This window comes from Schistocerca gregaria, chromosome 7, assembly GCF_023897955.1.
Source record: "Schistocerca gregaria isolate iqSchGreg1 chromosome 7, iqSchGreg1.2, whole genome shotgun sequence".
NCBI lineage: Eukaryota > Metazoa > Arthropoda > Insecta > Orthoptera > Acrididae > Schistocerca > Schistocerca gregaria.
In genome coordinates, this window is record NC_064926.1 from 486,774,259 (window position 1) to 486,790,724 (window position 16,466).

Consider the following 16,466-nt stretch of genomic DNA (forward strand, 5'->3'; position numbering starts at 1 on the left):
GAGGACGGGTCATGAGCCGTGCTTTGAGTAAATCAGTTGGTACAAAATTTTCCCTCAAAAGGCAAAGGACCCGGGATCGAGTCCTAGTCCCACACAGAGTTTTAATCTGCCAGAAAGTTTCATATTTATACTTGCTACAATAAACCTCCTTCCTTCCGCATAAACCTCTTCTGCTCTTCTCGGCAGCTGCGCTGGCTCCAAAACTAGCTGAAAGATGTTAATTCTACTAATAGTCTATAGCAGTATTGTGTTCGACACCAGAGGTAGATTTAAAACACTTTAGTTACAATCTTGGCGTAAAGTATTCACTGATATGGCCTGTTTCTGGTCTCACATATAGTTCAAATTAAAAGAAAACAGTGTTATCTACTACACTAGTTCATAGATTGTTACATTGTTCTAGTGCAGTAACCACACACCAAAGTCCAGCGGTGCCACCTCAGTCGAACTATGTTTGGCAAAGCACTGAAGTACTCAAAACAATCATCCGGTTGTAGACAGTTGTAGTACTCAAAACAGTCATCCGGTTGTAGACAGTTGTAGTACTCAGAATAGTCTTCCAGTTGTGGACAGTTGTATCTCTTACCGCACTGTTTTCGTCTTGGTTATGTTGCTGGACACCTGAAGGAGGGATTGCAAAATCCCAATGTTGATAGTGGGATATGCAAATCGTGGAGTAAAAACGTGCACAGTGTATGACTAACAGAAAATAGTTGAAATACTCACCTGACCAAACTGTGTGGTAGGGTCTCCAAAGCTAGACTCAATAGTTTTTAGGGGAACTGAGAGAGGACGAATGACGTCCGCATCTCAGAGCCCTGAAAGTGATAACATCGAACGACGTCGAGTTTGGAATGTGATTAATTTCTCGCAGTGTTGGCATGCGTACCGAGACATCCGGGAGATGCAGTCGGCCTTCGGCTGAATTAACGTCGTAGGCGGATCTCACTTCGCAACGTGCGCTTCTCTCGGAGCGTTAGGAAACACGTTTCCTGGAGTCCTGGGAAATGCCAGGCTGTCCGCAGGTGAGGACAGGTGAAGTTTGACAAGCTGTTTCTGACCAGCGGCCTGTACAGTGTAGAGTGCTGCGCTGTCCAGGGCTACGTTCTCGCTTGTGAACTCACAAGATGCCCCCCACAGAATGACTCTCCGATTTTCACCATACCTGTGTGTACCAGCCCGGTCATCGATGACCTAATGTTAAAAAATCGGAAAAAATCACCTTTGAAGATCAGAAGATTTCCAAGCATTATTAAATATAAAACTTTTGTAGATTATTAACGAATTCGCCGATTGTTCAGCACATGTTGTAACCGTATGGTAATCATACTGTCACTTGTTCGAATCCCTCGTTTAGCGTACCTTTTGTTTCATTTTCTGTGAATTTCATAGTCATTAAAAATGAGAGTATTTATTGACAAATAATTTTTTTGTAAAGAAAACATATTTTTACATTTAATTACTATTTGCATGAAAATGCAAGTATTCCCAATAAATAATTATGATGTCGCACAAAATTGCGAAAAACCATTTAAAAAATCAAATACTATTTTATTTCTAGAGATTGAACAGTATTCTTCTTCTTATTTTTATTATTCTTGCGGTAAGGCCTGTTAGGGACCACATTCCAATTTCAGTTCTTAATCCTTTGTTGTTCTTCAATTTTTCCAGTTATCTTGTATTGTTTCATTATGATCCTTTTTCCTGTCTTCTGACCACTTTGTGCCAGTTTCCATAACACTACTGCCTTGGAATTCTTCCAGTTTAAAACTTTTGCCCATAAAAACCTATTTTAGAATACTACTTCTTCTCTTACCTTATTCCATACCAAGTCTTTCCTGACCGTTTGGTTTAGGTATTCTCAGTTATAACACCTTGTGTATCCTTTCCTCTAAAGCAGATTTTTATAAGGCTTTCTTTAATAATCTTCCCCATATATTTGACTTTTCTTGCTTCTTTATTTCCCCAGTATCTGTTCCTAAATGTTTTGGACCACTTTTAATACTTGTCATCAATTTTGTTTTCTGTGTAGAGATTGTTATGCTTGCCATTTGGCTGTATATTCCAAAAGGTTGACTTGTATTGCTTCCTCAGTCATGCTTTCAGAACGTATGGCAAAATCATCGAAAAAGTTGGACAGTTTATTACAACACCTTTGTTCTTTCTCCCTAGCACGAATGGCGATATTTAGGATTGTTTCAGCGTATCATTCCAAATTTTTACAATTTTCTTCATGATTCAGTTGAAAAGAAGTGGATATTAACCGCCACTTTGCCTGACACCCTTATTTATTTTGAAACATCGAAATCTCTCACCCACACAATTTACGTTTGAAATTGTGTCTGTCAGAGTTTCTCGAGTTATGTTTGCCAACTTAGTTTTAGCCTCAAAATCACGAAGTACTTTATCTAACGTTCCCGTACCAACAAATTCAAAGCCTGTTTTTATAAATAAATAAATGTTACAATTATGTCTTTGAAGTTGATTAATCTGCTACGAATTACGGATTTGAGGTTGAAAATGTGTTCTGAACAGGATCTCCCCTTTTTGAACCTTCTTATTCATCCCATTAACAATCAAGAATGTATAATGTTTTCACGTAACAAAAAGGCATTTTATATGGCTGTATCAGATTTTAATTTATTTTCGTACGGCCACTAATTAGGATAAAAAATACGTTATTTTCATTAATAATTGTGGTTCAATAAATGTGGATTTAAAAATAAAGAAAGAAAAAGAAAAAAAGGTTCGCTACTAGTGAAATTCCGGAACAGCAACATTGTACTTAGAAAACGATTGCGCTACAGTCTGAGCTTCTGACTAATTCGTTAATAATTAACAAATGTTTTTAATTAACAAGTGCTCGAAAATCTGCTAACCTTCAATGGTGATTTTTCGAGTTTTTGAGAGAACTGCGTCTTACCGTTTTAGAAAATCGATATCCGGGCAATGACATGTAAATACGTGAGGCAAATCGGAGAAGGCTACAACGAACAAAGCTGTGACCAAATGAAAGGCACCGTTGTTTTTTTTGTGTTTCTCTACCTGATTGATATGTTACATGACCTCTTTTCCTTTTGAAAATAACGATTTGCCTCCAAGATCATGGCCTTGAAAATGGGCGCCATAGTGGCAATTCAGCCTCATAAATTTTCCCCCTCTCCTATCTCATACAGTTTGACTTTTAAATTTCAGTTTAGCTATCTGTTTTTATTTTAGGCGGATGGACCATAGCCGTGATATTTTATAGAAACGGCCTCGTATTTCAGATTATTATTCGTGTTTCGCTCTGCTCCTTAAAACATGTCGTTAAAGGAAACATCGCAGTAATGTAATGTGGGGGAGATGAAGCAGCTTGCACAGGATAGAGTAGCATGGAGAGCTGCATCAAACCAGTCTCAGGACTGAAGACAACAACAACAACAACAATGTAATGTGGGGTCACTCGCAAGGGAAACTGCCCATCACACTCCCCTCAGGTTTAGTGGTAAGCTGGCTCTTTGGATAGTCCGTCAAAAATTGAACACAGATCAAGAATGAAATCAGAAGGAGGTGCACTGAACTGCGAAAAAAGAAGCAAAATAGAAACGGCGTAAAGTCCAGGCTCCAGATGTGTGACCTCTAGGGAACTGCAAGAACCACCGTGTTGGATTGCAAGGCGGAAGATCCGTGTTCAAAGACCCCTTATGTGCCATTTTTATCTCACAAAATTATGAACTTGCCGTCTAGTCACTGACGTGTCTGTTCTCCTTTAGTAGTCTTGGAAATTGTCATACTATAAATTGGTTATAGAATATGAGTCATCTGGTAACAATTTATTACCGTCGCTGCCTGGACCTCTCACAGAAATGAAAACAGCAAATAAACGGGTGTGAACTATATTACAACAAAGGAATTCAAGAGTAAAATCCTCCAAAACGAAACCCAAGATTCATAACGTGTGGTACTTGTGTAGAACAGATATGAGGTACGTACGTCTGGTCTCATTTCTCACTGTTGCAAACCGGACGTTACACTACGACACAGACACAAATTTGAACATAGTGAACAGACACGTCAGTGACCGGACGGAAATTTCATAATTTTGTGAACAAAAAATAAATAAATAAAAAAATCACGAGAGCGGTTTGAACGTGGATCCCTCCTTCGCATTCCAACACCGTGACCACGTAACAACGACCCAGCGGCTATTCAGATTCACTCGACGTTGCACATCTTGAGCATGGACCGTTCACTATTTCTACTTTGCCTCTTCTTTCACAGTTCAGTACACTTCCTTCCTGTTTTCATGCTTGAGCTCTGTTTTTGACGCGCAACCCACTGAGCCATCTTACCACTAAATCAGAGGGGCCTGAGAGGGGAGTTTTCCTTTTATCAATAGAATGGCTGCACAGAAATACAACAAGAAAATAAATCATAGTTTTCCTTTGACTCAGCGTGTCATTTGAAACATGGGTGAGCAGTATTTGTTTTTACTGGCCACATATACATTTCGTAAAATAGAAAATTATCCTGACGATCCTTAGAAAAGAAAGCTAGTATATAGTGCAATACACGTCTCAGCTACTGCACTCTTTCCACTTACAGTTAGTTCTCCAGCTCTAAGACCACATTTAGCGAACATTATGCTTCGCGCAGTTTGTCACGAAAGGGACGCTGGGGAACAGCGCTTTCACTTCCTGTGCGTGGCTTTACTAATCTAATCGCGGAGTACTCCTGTTTCCCTCCAGTATACTTTTTGCCGTTCCCCGCTCCACCACAACTTCACCGTGTACACCGTGCGTGTGTGAATGGAGGTGGGGAGGGTGGCGGAGGAAGGGTCGGAGGTTATAGTTTCGAAATCTGAGAGATCGTCCCAGGCCGGCAGAGGTCTCTGTATCACATTCGCACTGTTTGCTGAGGACGGGTGGTATTACATATAACCGTTAAAACAACACTATTTCTCAGTTGTACTATTGAGCAAATAATACGTTCCGTATTTGACTCTACGTGATTTATAGTAGGGTAGGATTCACCAAAAGGAAAACGAGTTTTCACCGCTCGTCACGTTTTTGGATAGCAATGAGAAAGCTATTCAGTTTCTATTACAATGCTTTTCTTCATGCTGTGCAAATTTTAATATTCAGTCATGCTGTTCAAATTTTAATATTCAGTCACAGATAAATCGCATTCGTGCCTTGCCACTGGGATAGGTAGCCTCAGATTTCAGTCTCGGAACCTATTATGCACTAATAGCTGCCTGCATCTGCAAAGCAAAGTGAAGTACATAAATTTAACATTTAATTTTATGTATATTAACCTGTGATTGTCAACCGGAAGTAAGTTTATATTTATGTATGGAAATATTTTTCCCGTAAAAGGCGGAAGTAACAACTTTGCACCGTGCGATATTTTTCGTCAAACATTGTTTCGAAACGACTGTGAGTATCCTGGGAGAACGTCTGCAACGAAGGAACCCAATAGTACGAGTTATCCATTCACAGAAAGCGTGCTACAGCAGTTTTGCAAACCATATCGCTGTTTCAATGTAATTCACGGCTTGATTGGAACGTGCTGCATAATTAACGGGTTTCTGGAACCCATTACCTGGTTTTCACTGGATCCTTGCAACCTGTTACTACTTATCAATACCTTAGCGGCCCATCAGTACTGTTTATGACTTGGGGCGGAAGGTGCGTAGAGCACACTTCCTGAAATGTGGGGAGACGGGAGACACAGTGAGGTGTTTGACCTACCGATACTTGTTCGACTTTAATGAAAAATGGTTCAAATGGCTCTGAGCACTATGCGACTTAACTTCTGAGGTCACCAATAACTTCTGAGGTCACCAGTCGCCTAGAACTTAGAACTAATTAAACCTAACTAACCTAAGGACATCACACACATCCATGCCCGAGGCAGGATTCGAACCTGCGACCGTAGCGGGTGCTCGGCTCCAGACTGTAGCTCCTAGAACCACACGGCCACTCCGGCCGGCCGACTTTAATCGATGATGTGACGTCGTCATACGGGCGCACACAAAATAAGACAGAAAACCACCAATAATTAATTTGCTTCACTATTTCTTTTTTGGAATGTACGTTGTGCTAACGGATCTGTAGCTTTCCAGAGACCTAGTTTCTCTTCTAAGGTGACAGTTTGGTTTTGCCTTGGCGATACAAGCGCAACTTCACTTCAAGCTTGAAGAATAAGTCTTCTGAGTTCCATTAAATTCTACAGCTTCTTGCTACTGCCTTGCCCTTCAACACGCAGTGGTTCATGCAAGATGGAGCAAGACCACATACTGCAAACATTCTGTTGGAGTTTTTACACGAGCATTTCGACATGCGGATCGTTTCATCAGCTTTCCAGGTCTCTTCAATGACGGACAAAATTGTCCCCCAGAATAGTCCAGACCTCAATCCATGTGACTTTTTTCTTTGGGGGTACCTAAAGGAAAAATTTTTCCCGAAACGTCCACGTGATTTAATGGAGCTCAGAAGACTTATTCTTCAAGCTTGCAGTGAAATTACGGTAGACATGTGCCGTAGGGTAATCACTAACTTCAGTGTTCGTTTGAAGGAACTTAGGAAACGAAATGATGGACATATTGAGCATGTGCTGAGTTAGAACAAATCTCCATGGACGGCTCTACATTGTAGTATACGTTCCTTTCAGATTGTATTGATAATAAAGTTTATATTCAAAAACAAAATGGTGACACATTTCGTGCGCCACCCTGTATGTTGCTTAACCATCTAAACAACTCCACCACCTGCAGGTTGTTCAAAACATCATCACACTGTAGGCCTGTCCACCGAAAACACGGCGCCTGTGCTTTCACAATTCTTAACGGTAGCTGCTTATCGCGGGTCGTTATATCTGAGTGGCCATACTTTCTCCTACTCACCGGCACGGCACCGCAAGTTGAGTCGTGACCAGAAACTCTGACAATGACACAGACAAGTAGTTGTATAAACCCCCCCCCCCCCTCCCGTTTCCACACACACACACACACATACACTGTCGCGCAGTGTAGCCGTGCGGTGTGAGAGGCCTTGCCAAGGTTCGCGTCGGAGGTTCCAGTCCTCCCTTGGGCACGGGTGTGTGTGTTGTCCTTACTGTAAGTTAGTTTAAGTTAGATTAAGTTGTGTGTAAGCCTAGGGACCGATAACCTCAGCAGTTTGGTCCCATAGAACTTACAAAAAATTTCCAATTTACGTTTAAATTTCCACAAAAAAAAACAGGGAATGAAAAATAAATCAGTCAATAATGCACTCTCCGTTGTTGTTTACAGCTTCATACCAACGTTCAACAAGCTTTTCAGTGCCTCGACGGTAGGAATCACCCGGTTTCCACTCAAATCTTAGAGACAAGCCTTTAATTCCACTCACTGCTGACCGAAACGACACGCGCTGGCCGGCCGGAGTGGCCGAGCGGTTCTAGGGACTACAGTCCGGAACCGGGCGACTGCTACGGTTGCAGGTTCGAATCCTGCCTCTGGCATGGATGTGTGTGATGTCCTTAGGTTAGTTAGGTTTAAGTAGGTCTAAGTTCTAGGGGGCTGATGACCTCAGAAGTTAAGTCCCACAGTGCTCAGAGCCATTTGAACCATTTTTGAAGGGTAGAGCCACGGGTCGTAACACATCTGAAATGTAACGTTCACTCTTCAAAGTGCCGTCAATGCTAACAAGAGGTGACCGAGACATGTAACCAGTGGCACCCCATACCATCACGCCGGGTGATACGCCAGTATGGCGATGACGAAAACACGCTTCCAATGTGCGTTCTCCGCGATGTCGCCAAACAGGGATGCGATCAACATGATGCTGTAAAGAGAATCTGGATTCATCCGAAAAAATGACGTTTTGTCATTCGTGCACCCAGGTTCGTCGTTGAGTACATCATCGCAGGAGCTCCTGTCTCAGATGCAGCGTCAAGGGTAACCGGAGCCGTGGTCTCCGAGCTGATAGTTCATGCTGCTGCAAACGTCGTCGAACTGTTCGTGCAGATGGTTGTTGTCTTGCAAACGTCCCCATCTGTTGACTGAGGAATCGAGACGTGGCTGCACGATCTCATAGGGCAATGCGGATAAGATGCCTGTCATCTCGGCTGCTAGTCATACGAGGTCGTTGGGATCCAGCTCGGCGTTCCGTATTACCCTCCTGAACCCACCGATTCCACATTCTGCTTACAGTCATTTGGTCTCGACCAACGCGAGGAGCAATGTCGCGATACGTTAAACCGCAATCGCGATAGGCTACAATCCGACCTCTATCAAAGTCGGAAACGTGATGGTACGCATTTCTCCTCCTTACACGAGGCAACACAACAACGTTTCACCAGGCAACGCCGGTCAACTGCTGTTTTGTGTATGAGAAATCGGTTGGAAATTTCTCTCGTGTCAGCACATTGTAGGTGTCGCCACCGGTGCCAACCTTGTGTGAATGCTCTGGAAAGCTGACCATTTGCATATCACAGCATCTTCTTCCTGTCGGTTGAATTTCGCGTCTGTAGCAAGTCATCTCCGTGATGCAGCTGTTTTAATGGCCAGTAGTGTACATTTGTTATACAGGGTTTTGTGACAGTGTCTGTTTGGCGTGTTGCCTGTTGCGGAAGTGGCTTTTCAGAGGGAGGGCGGCTGCTGCAGCGTGCACCTGTTCCGCCGGTCGCGACGTGAGTGGGCGGCCGCGTGTTGCAGGGCATGGACGTGTTCCGGGAGGCGGACGATGCAGACTGGGGCTGCGGGCTGCTGGACGCGCGGCCCCACGTCGTGCTGTACGACCGCCTCATGACGGACGCCGCGCTGGGCGCCGCGGGCGCGCCCATCAAGAGCGAGCACTCCTACAGCCTCGCCTCCGACGGCGACCACGACGGCGCGGACGCCGACTCGCCGCCGGACTCGCCGCTCAGCCTCGACCGCGTCATGGACGGTGAGTGCCGCCTCTGCTCTCGGCCACAGCTCTTCTCCCCACTCATAACCGCCTTCCTTTAGAATGCGCCAGCGGCGTGTGTGTTCGACAAGTCCTCCGCAGGTCCCCGGACACACACCGGTAAGTCAGAACATTATGACCAGCTACCTGATAGCCGGTATGTCCACCTTTAGCACGAAGGATAGCGGCGACGTGTCGTGGCATGGAAAATATGGGGCCTTGGTAGGTCGCTGGAGGGAGCTGACACCACATCTACACGCACAAGTCACCTAATTCCCGAAAATTCCGGTGAGGGAGGCGATGAGCTCTGACTCCTCGTTTTGACACGCCCAGACGTGTTCGTTCTCTTTCAGATCTGGCGAGTTGGGGGGGCAGCACATCAATTGGAGCTCGCCACTGTGTTCTTCGAACCACTCTATCGCCCTCCTGGCTCATTATCTCACTGGAAAATGCCATTGCCGTCAGGAAACACTACCCCTATGAAGGGGTGTACGTGGTCTCCAGAAAGTGTACGATACTCCTTGGCCTCGCAAGAGCTCCAGCGGGCTCATGAATGTCCACGTAAATGTTCCCCAAAACATAACAGCTTGTCTCTGTCCCGCAGTACAGACATCAAGGAGCTTGTGAGGGTACTGGTGGTAGTATCTGTAAGTGGTTCTTCTTTGGAGGGCGACAATGCCCAGTGGCACAGAGAGTCGCAAGCAGAGGCAGTTGTTGAGGGGCTGTGGAAGGTGTAGGCTGCTTGAGCCAAAGGCTGTTGCGTAGCGAAGGATTTATCTCTGTGTTTAATAGTAGTGGCGCACAGTTTGAATAATGGTGTGTTTATCTTTGTGCAGTGTGATAAAGGAAATAAATTAAATTTTACCAATTCTTAATGCGTCTCCATCAGTTAGTACCACACCATTGCATTTAACAATGAACGAAGTCTCGATACACACGGTCAACTACAACAATAGGATTGTAACATAATAATCATTAATTAACCCATATGTTCCCCTGGGAGACGATGGGTTTGTGCCCTCTCATCTCCGTGATGAAGAAGGTATCGGAATTCATCAGATCATGCGACGCTCTGCCACTGTGCCAACGTCCCGTGCCGAAGGTCACGTGCCAATTCCTGTCGTAGTTGCCGATGCCGTAGTATTAACATTCGCATATGCATGGGTCATTGGCTGCGGGCGCCCATCGTTAGGACTTTTCGATGCACTGTACGTTCAGACACACTTGTACTCTGCCTAGTATTAAAGTCTGGTTTTAGTTCCGCCACAGTTCGCCCCCTGGCTGCAAGCTTGAAGAATAAGTCTTCTGAGCTCCATTAAATCACGTAGATGTTTCGGGAAAATTTTTTCCTTTAGGTACCCCCAAAGAAAAAAGTCACATGGATTGAGGTCTGGACTATTCTGGGGGCCAATTTTGTCCGTCATTGAAGCGACCTGGAAATCTGAGTGAAATGATCCACATGTCGAACTGCTCGTGTAAAAATTCCAACACAGTGTTTGCAGTATGTGGCCTTGCTCCATCTTGCATGAACCACTGCATGTTGAAGGGCAATGCAGTAGCAAGAAGCTGTGGAATGAAGCTATTGAGAAGCATGCTCAAATAACGCTAGCTGTTCACAGTTTCTTCAAAGAAAAAGTGTCCAATAAGTCCGTGACTGGAAATTTCTGCCCACGCTGTAATCCTCGGAGTATAATATTGTTCATGAAGCACTTGTGGGTTTTCAGTGGCCCAAAAGCGTACATTTTGTTTGTTAACCACACCGTCTAAATGAAAATGCGCCTCGTCTGAAAACCAAGCGTTGTTGAGAGTTTCTTCCCTATCCTCCGCCCAGTGAGCAAACAGTAGTGGCTGCTCATGTTCTTCAGTGAGCTTCTGTGCACAGGTCATCTTGTATGGGTACATATGGAGGTCGCTTTTAAGAATGCGTTGAACGGAGCGTTTGGATATTCCAGTTACACTGCTGTCTTTCTACATTATTTCCCGGGACTTCTCTGTACAGCAACTCGTACCGCTTCAATATTCTCCGGCGAACAAACAGGCTTAGGCCGAGGTACTTCGTTTCCAATACTGTTCCTTCCTGTACAAATTTATCGTACAACCTGTGGATGGTCTTCTTGCAAGGGACCCATCGTGTGTTAAACTGTTGTCGAAAACTCCTCTGAATCACAACAAGGTCTTTCGTTTCATGAAAAAGTAACACAATTGCCGATCGTTGCTGTGTCGTCAGTCTTCCATTGACAGCCATTGCTGCTTACTAGTCTCCTAGCGGCAGTATCATGAATTACACGTCATTTCGTAACTCATTTTTTTACCAAGCTCTGCTGGTACTACTGTAGAGATCCCAGCGGGATATATAATGTGCGTCATAAATTGTGAAAGAAACAACTGGTAACACATTTTGTGCGCCATCCTGTATCTGATTTTCCCCGAGGAATTGTTATAGGTCCTCTGTTATTTCTATATGAATGATGTAGGAAACGATCTTAGCAGCCATCTTATCTTGTCTGCAGATGATGCAGTCATTCACCATCTAGTAAAGTCATCAGAAGATCAAAACCTACTGCCAAATGACTTAGAAAAGATATCTGTGTGATGTGAAAAGTGGAAGTTGACTCTAAATAAGGAAAATAAGTTCGTTAAATTTCAATTTCAAGGTAAATCACACAAATTTGAAGGCTGTCAAGTCAACTAAATGCCTAGGAATTACAATAACGAACTACTTAAATTTGAACGATAACACAGATAATATTGGGAGAAGGGAAGCAAGTGACTGCGGTTTATTGACGGAACACTCCAAAGATAGCAGATATACTAAAGAGACTTCCTACACTACTCTTTTTCGTCATTTGCTAGAGTACTGCTACGTGGCATGGAATCCTTACCAGACAGGATTGACGGAGTACGTCGTAGAAGTCCAGAGAAGAGGAGCTCGTTTTGTATTATCGCGGAATAAGGGAAAGAGTGTCAGGGATATTATAAGCGAGATGGATTAGAAATCAGTAAAACGAAGGCGTTTCCCGTTGTTGCGAGATCTTTTCACAAAATTTCAATTACCAAGTATCTCTTCTGAACGCAAGCATATTTCATTGACACCGACCTTTGTCGGAGGAAATGATCATCTTAATAAAAATCAGAGAAATCAGAACTTTTGTGTAGAACCCGCTGCCAGCGATGTGGAAGGCGTAGTATACCGTTAGTAGAACCTGTTCTGTCGATAGTGCGAATGGACAGGTCTACTGGCTGTCAAATCTCTGGAACAGTTCTGAAGTGAATGCCATGAACTGGTTCCTTCATCTTCGAAATCAAATCAAAGTCACAACGACTTAAGTCGTATTACTGTTCGTTTTTGGAGCATCACCTGCGACCAGCTTTGCGAAAGGTGCGGCGACACGTTCTACGCAACCCATCCATCATTTTGCACGAGCAAGCTGTGGCTGCTCTGATCGGTCGATGGTACTGGGAAGTACTGTACCGTCGACCATACTCCCCGGACTTAAGTTCTTGTGACTTTGATTTGATTCCGAAGATGAAGGAACCTCTTCGTGGCATTTACTTCAGAATTGTTCCAGAGATTCGACAGGCAGTAGACCGCTCCATTCGCATCATCAACAGAACAGGCTCTGCTAACGGTATACTACGCCTTCCACACCGATGGCAACGAGTTCTACACAACGCTGGTGACTACTTTGAAGGAGAGTAACAGGCGAAAACATGTAATTCTTTTATATCGTTTGTGAATAAATAGTTGCCACTATTTAAGTTCCAACTCTCGTACATTAACGTCCTTTACCTTTCTTACTAGCTCGGCAAGTTCATCTACGCTGCTGGTTAAAAGCGCAGTGTCATCGGCAAATTGGAGATTTTTCCAACAATTAAGATACCCTTAGTCCAACCACCAAGAGCTTTGGTTCAGATGGCTCTGAGCACTATGGGACTCAACTGCTGTGATCATCAGTCCCCTAGAACTCAGAACTACTTAAACCTAACTAACCTAAGGACATCACACACATCCATGCCCGAGGCAGGATTCGAACCTGCGACCGTAGCGGTCGCGCGGTTCCAGACTGCAGCGCCTAGAATCGCTCGGCCACCCCTGCCGGCGCACCAGTACGACAGCTAGACGTGCACTGAGAGGAGTCAGGTGATCTTTTCAGATGAATCACGTTTTATGTTCCAACGGGCAGATCGCCATTAGTATGCACAGCGTGATACGTCTAAAAGCAAAGGGTCCAGGTCGGAAGTGGGAGAGTTAAGGTCTGGGGAATGTCTTCGCGGCATTCCCTGGCTGATTTCCTCGTTGATTAACGCAAGTATGTATCCACCGGTACATGCAGCTTGTTTTTCCTCAGCAACGTGTCACACTGCTCGCAGTGTATGTGCTTTCTTCGAAGAACAACAGGATGAGCTTACCATACTCGACTGGCCACCAAATTTTCCAGATTTAAACCAAATCGAGAATCTGTGGGATCACCTCGATCGGGCTGTTTGCGGCATGGATCCTTAGCTGGCAAACCTAGCACAGCTGGCCAGGCCACGACACTGGATTTAGCAAGGATCCACATCCCAGTCGGTACCTTCCACAACCTCACTGACACTCTTCCCATACATCTCGCAGCGTGGGTAATCAGGCTGTCGACGGGTGGTTACTTTACTTTGACTGGACAGCGTATGTAGCATCAGGTGTCTACGATCAGGTCACTCAGTTTCCGTAAATTACGGGCCAGCTGTTTGCGGATGAGCAGTAGACAACTGACGGAGTGCCAGTGTGTTCTATCTGTTTCGGACCAGGCGATTTTTGTGGCAATGAAATCAATGTCAGTTCACTGTCATGCTCCGTAAACCGCTGTAGCACGATTCTTTCCGTGCGACACGGACACTCACCCAACTGGAACACGCCGCCGCAATTGGGGAGGAGATCAAACATGAAGTGATGCAGGCGATGTACAAACAGTTTCACGTAGTCCACAGATTTCGGTGTCCCATCACACTTGATATGACTGGTCAGTAGTATACACAGTAACCAATTCGCAGCTGTGACGACTATTGCTGGTACCTCTGATTTTTACGATTTATCAATAGGTGTCAGACAGGGTTATGTCCTATCCCTCAACTGTACAACATTTATGCGGAACATGTCATTGGGAAAGCTCTTGGCGCCGGCAGGGGTGGCCGAGCGATTCTAGGCGCTGCAGTCTGGAACCGCGCGACCGCTACGGTCGCAGGTTCGAATCCTGCCTCGGGCATGGATGTGTGTGATGTCCTTAGGTTAGTTAGGTTTAAGTAGTTCTGAGTTCTAGGGGACTGATGATCACAGCAGTTGAGTCCCATAGTGCTCAGAGCCATCTGAACCAAAGCTCTTGGTGGTTGGACTAAGGGTATCTTAATTGTTGGAAAAATCTCCAATTTGCCGATGACACTGCGCTTTTAACCAGCAGCGTAGATGAACTTGCCGAGCTAGTAAGAAAGGTAAAGGACGTTAATGTACGAGAGTTGGAACTTAAATAGTGGCAACTATTTATTCACAAACGATATAAAAGAATTACATGTTTTCGCCTGTTACTCTCCTTCAAAGTAGTCACCAGCGTTGTGTAGAACTCGTTGCCATCGGTGTGGAAGGCGTAGTATACCGTTAGCAGAGCCTGTTCTGTTGATGATGCGAATGGAGCGGTCTACTGCCTGTCGAATCTCTGGAACAATTCTGAAGTAAATGCCACGAAGAGGTTCCTTCATCTTCGGAATCAAATCAAAGTCACAAGAACTTAAGTCCGGGGAGTATGGTCGACGGTACAGTACTTCCCAGTACCATCGACCGATCAGAGCAGCCACAGCTTGCTCGTGCAAAATGATGGATGGGTTGCGTAGAACGTGTCGCCGCACCTTTCGCAAAGCTGGTCGCAGGTGATGCTCCAAAAACGAACAGTAATACGACTTAAGTCGTTGTGACTTTGATTTGATTTCGAAGATGAAGGAACCAGTTCATGGCATTCACTTCAGAACTGTTCCAGAGATTTGACAGCCAGTAGACCTGTCCATTCGCACTATCGACAGAACAGGTTCTACTAACGGTATACTACGCCTTCCACATCGCTGGCAGCGGGTTCTACACAAAAGTTCTGATTTCTCTGATTTTTATTAAGATGATCATTTCCTCCGACGAAGGTCGGTGTCAATGAAATATGCTTGCGTTCAGAAGAGATACTTGGTAATTGAAATTTTGTGAAAAGATCTCGCAACAACGGGAAACGCCTTCGTTTTACTGATTTCTAATCCATCTCGCTTATAATATCCCTGACACTCTTTCCCCTATTCCGCGATAATACAAAACGAGCTGCTCTTCTCTGGACTTCTAAGACGTACTCCGTCAATCCTGTCTGGTAAGGATTCCATGCCACATAGCAGTACTCTAGCAAATGACGAAAAAGAGTAGTGTAGGAAGTCTCTTTAGTATATCTGCTATCTTTGGAGTGTTCCGTCAATGAACCGCAGTCACTTGCTTCCCTTCCCGCAATATTATCTGTGTTATCGTTCAAATTTAAGTAGTTCGTTATTGTAATTCCTAGGCATTTAGTTGACTTGACAGCCTTCAAATTTGTGTGATTTACCTTGAAATTGAAATTTAACGAACTTATTTTCCTTATTTAGAGTCAACTTCCACTTTTCACATCACACAGATATCTTATCTAAGTCATTTGGCAGTAGGTTTTGATCTTCTGATGACTTTACTAGATGGTGAATGACTGCATCATCTGCAGACAATCTAAGATGGCTGCTAAGATCGTTTCCTACATCATTCATATAGAAATAACAGAGGACCTATAACAATTCCTCGGGGAAAATCAGATACAGGATGGCGCACAAAATGTGTTACCAGTTGTTTCTTTCACAATTTATGACGCACATTATATATCCCGCTGGGATCTCTACAGTAGTACCAGCAGAGCTTGGTAAAAAAATGAGTTACGAAATGACGTGTAATTCATGATACTGCCGCTAGGAGACTAGTAAGCAGCAATGGCTGTCAATGGAAGACTGACGACACAGCAACGATCGGCAATTGTGTTACTTTTTCATGAAACGAAAGACCTTGTTGTGATTCAGAGGAGTTTTCGACAACAGTTTAACACACGATGGGTCCCTTGCAAGAAGACCATCCACAGGTTGTACGATAAATTTGTACAGGAAGGAACAGTATTGGAAACGAAGTACCTCGGCCTAAGCCTGTTTGTTCGCCGGAGAATATTGAAGCGGTACGAGTTGCTGTACAGAGAAGTCCCGGGAAATAATGTAGAAAGACAGCAGTGTAACTGGAATATCCAAACGCTCCGTTCAACGCATTCTTAAAAGCGACCTCCATATGTACCCATACAAGATGACCTGTGCACAGAAGCTCACTGAAGAACATGAGCAGCCACTACTGTTTGCTCACTGGGCGGAGGATAGGGAAGAAACTCTCAACAACGCTTGGTTTTCAGACGAGGCGCATTTTCATTTAGACGGTGTAGTTAACAAACAAAATGTAAGCTTTTGGGCCACTGAAAACCCACAAGTGCTTCA

General features: G+C 44.4%; 1 protein-coding gene across 1 annotated transcript in view; it reads left to right on the forward strand.

Annotated features, from left to right (window-relative positions):
- Window positions 1–16,466, forward strand: part of LOC126282145 (cyclic AMP response element-binding protein A-like) — a 633,124-nt gene that overhangs the window by 517,191 nt on the left and 99,467 nt on the right. The window contains exon 2 of the mRNA XM_049981648.1: window positions 8,681–8,912. Within this exon, the coding sequence (XP_049837605.1) occupies window positions 8,681–8,912 (232 nt within the window). The remainder of the gene's footprint in view (window positions 1–8,680; window positions 8,913–16,466) is intronic.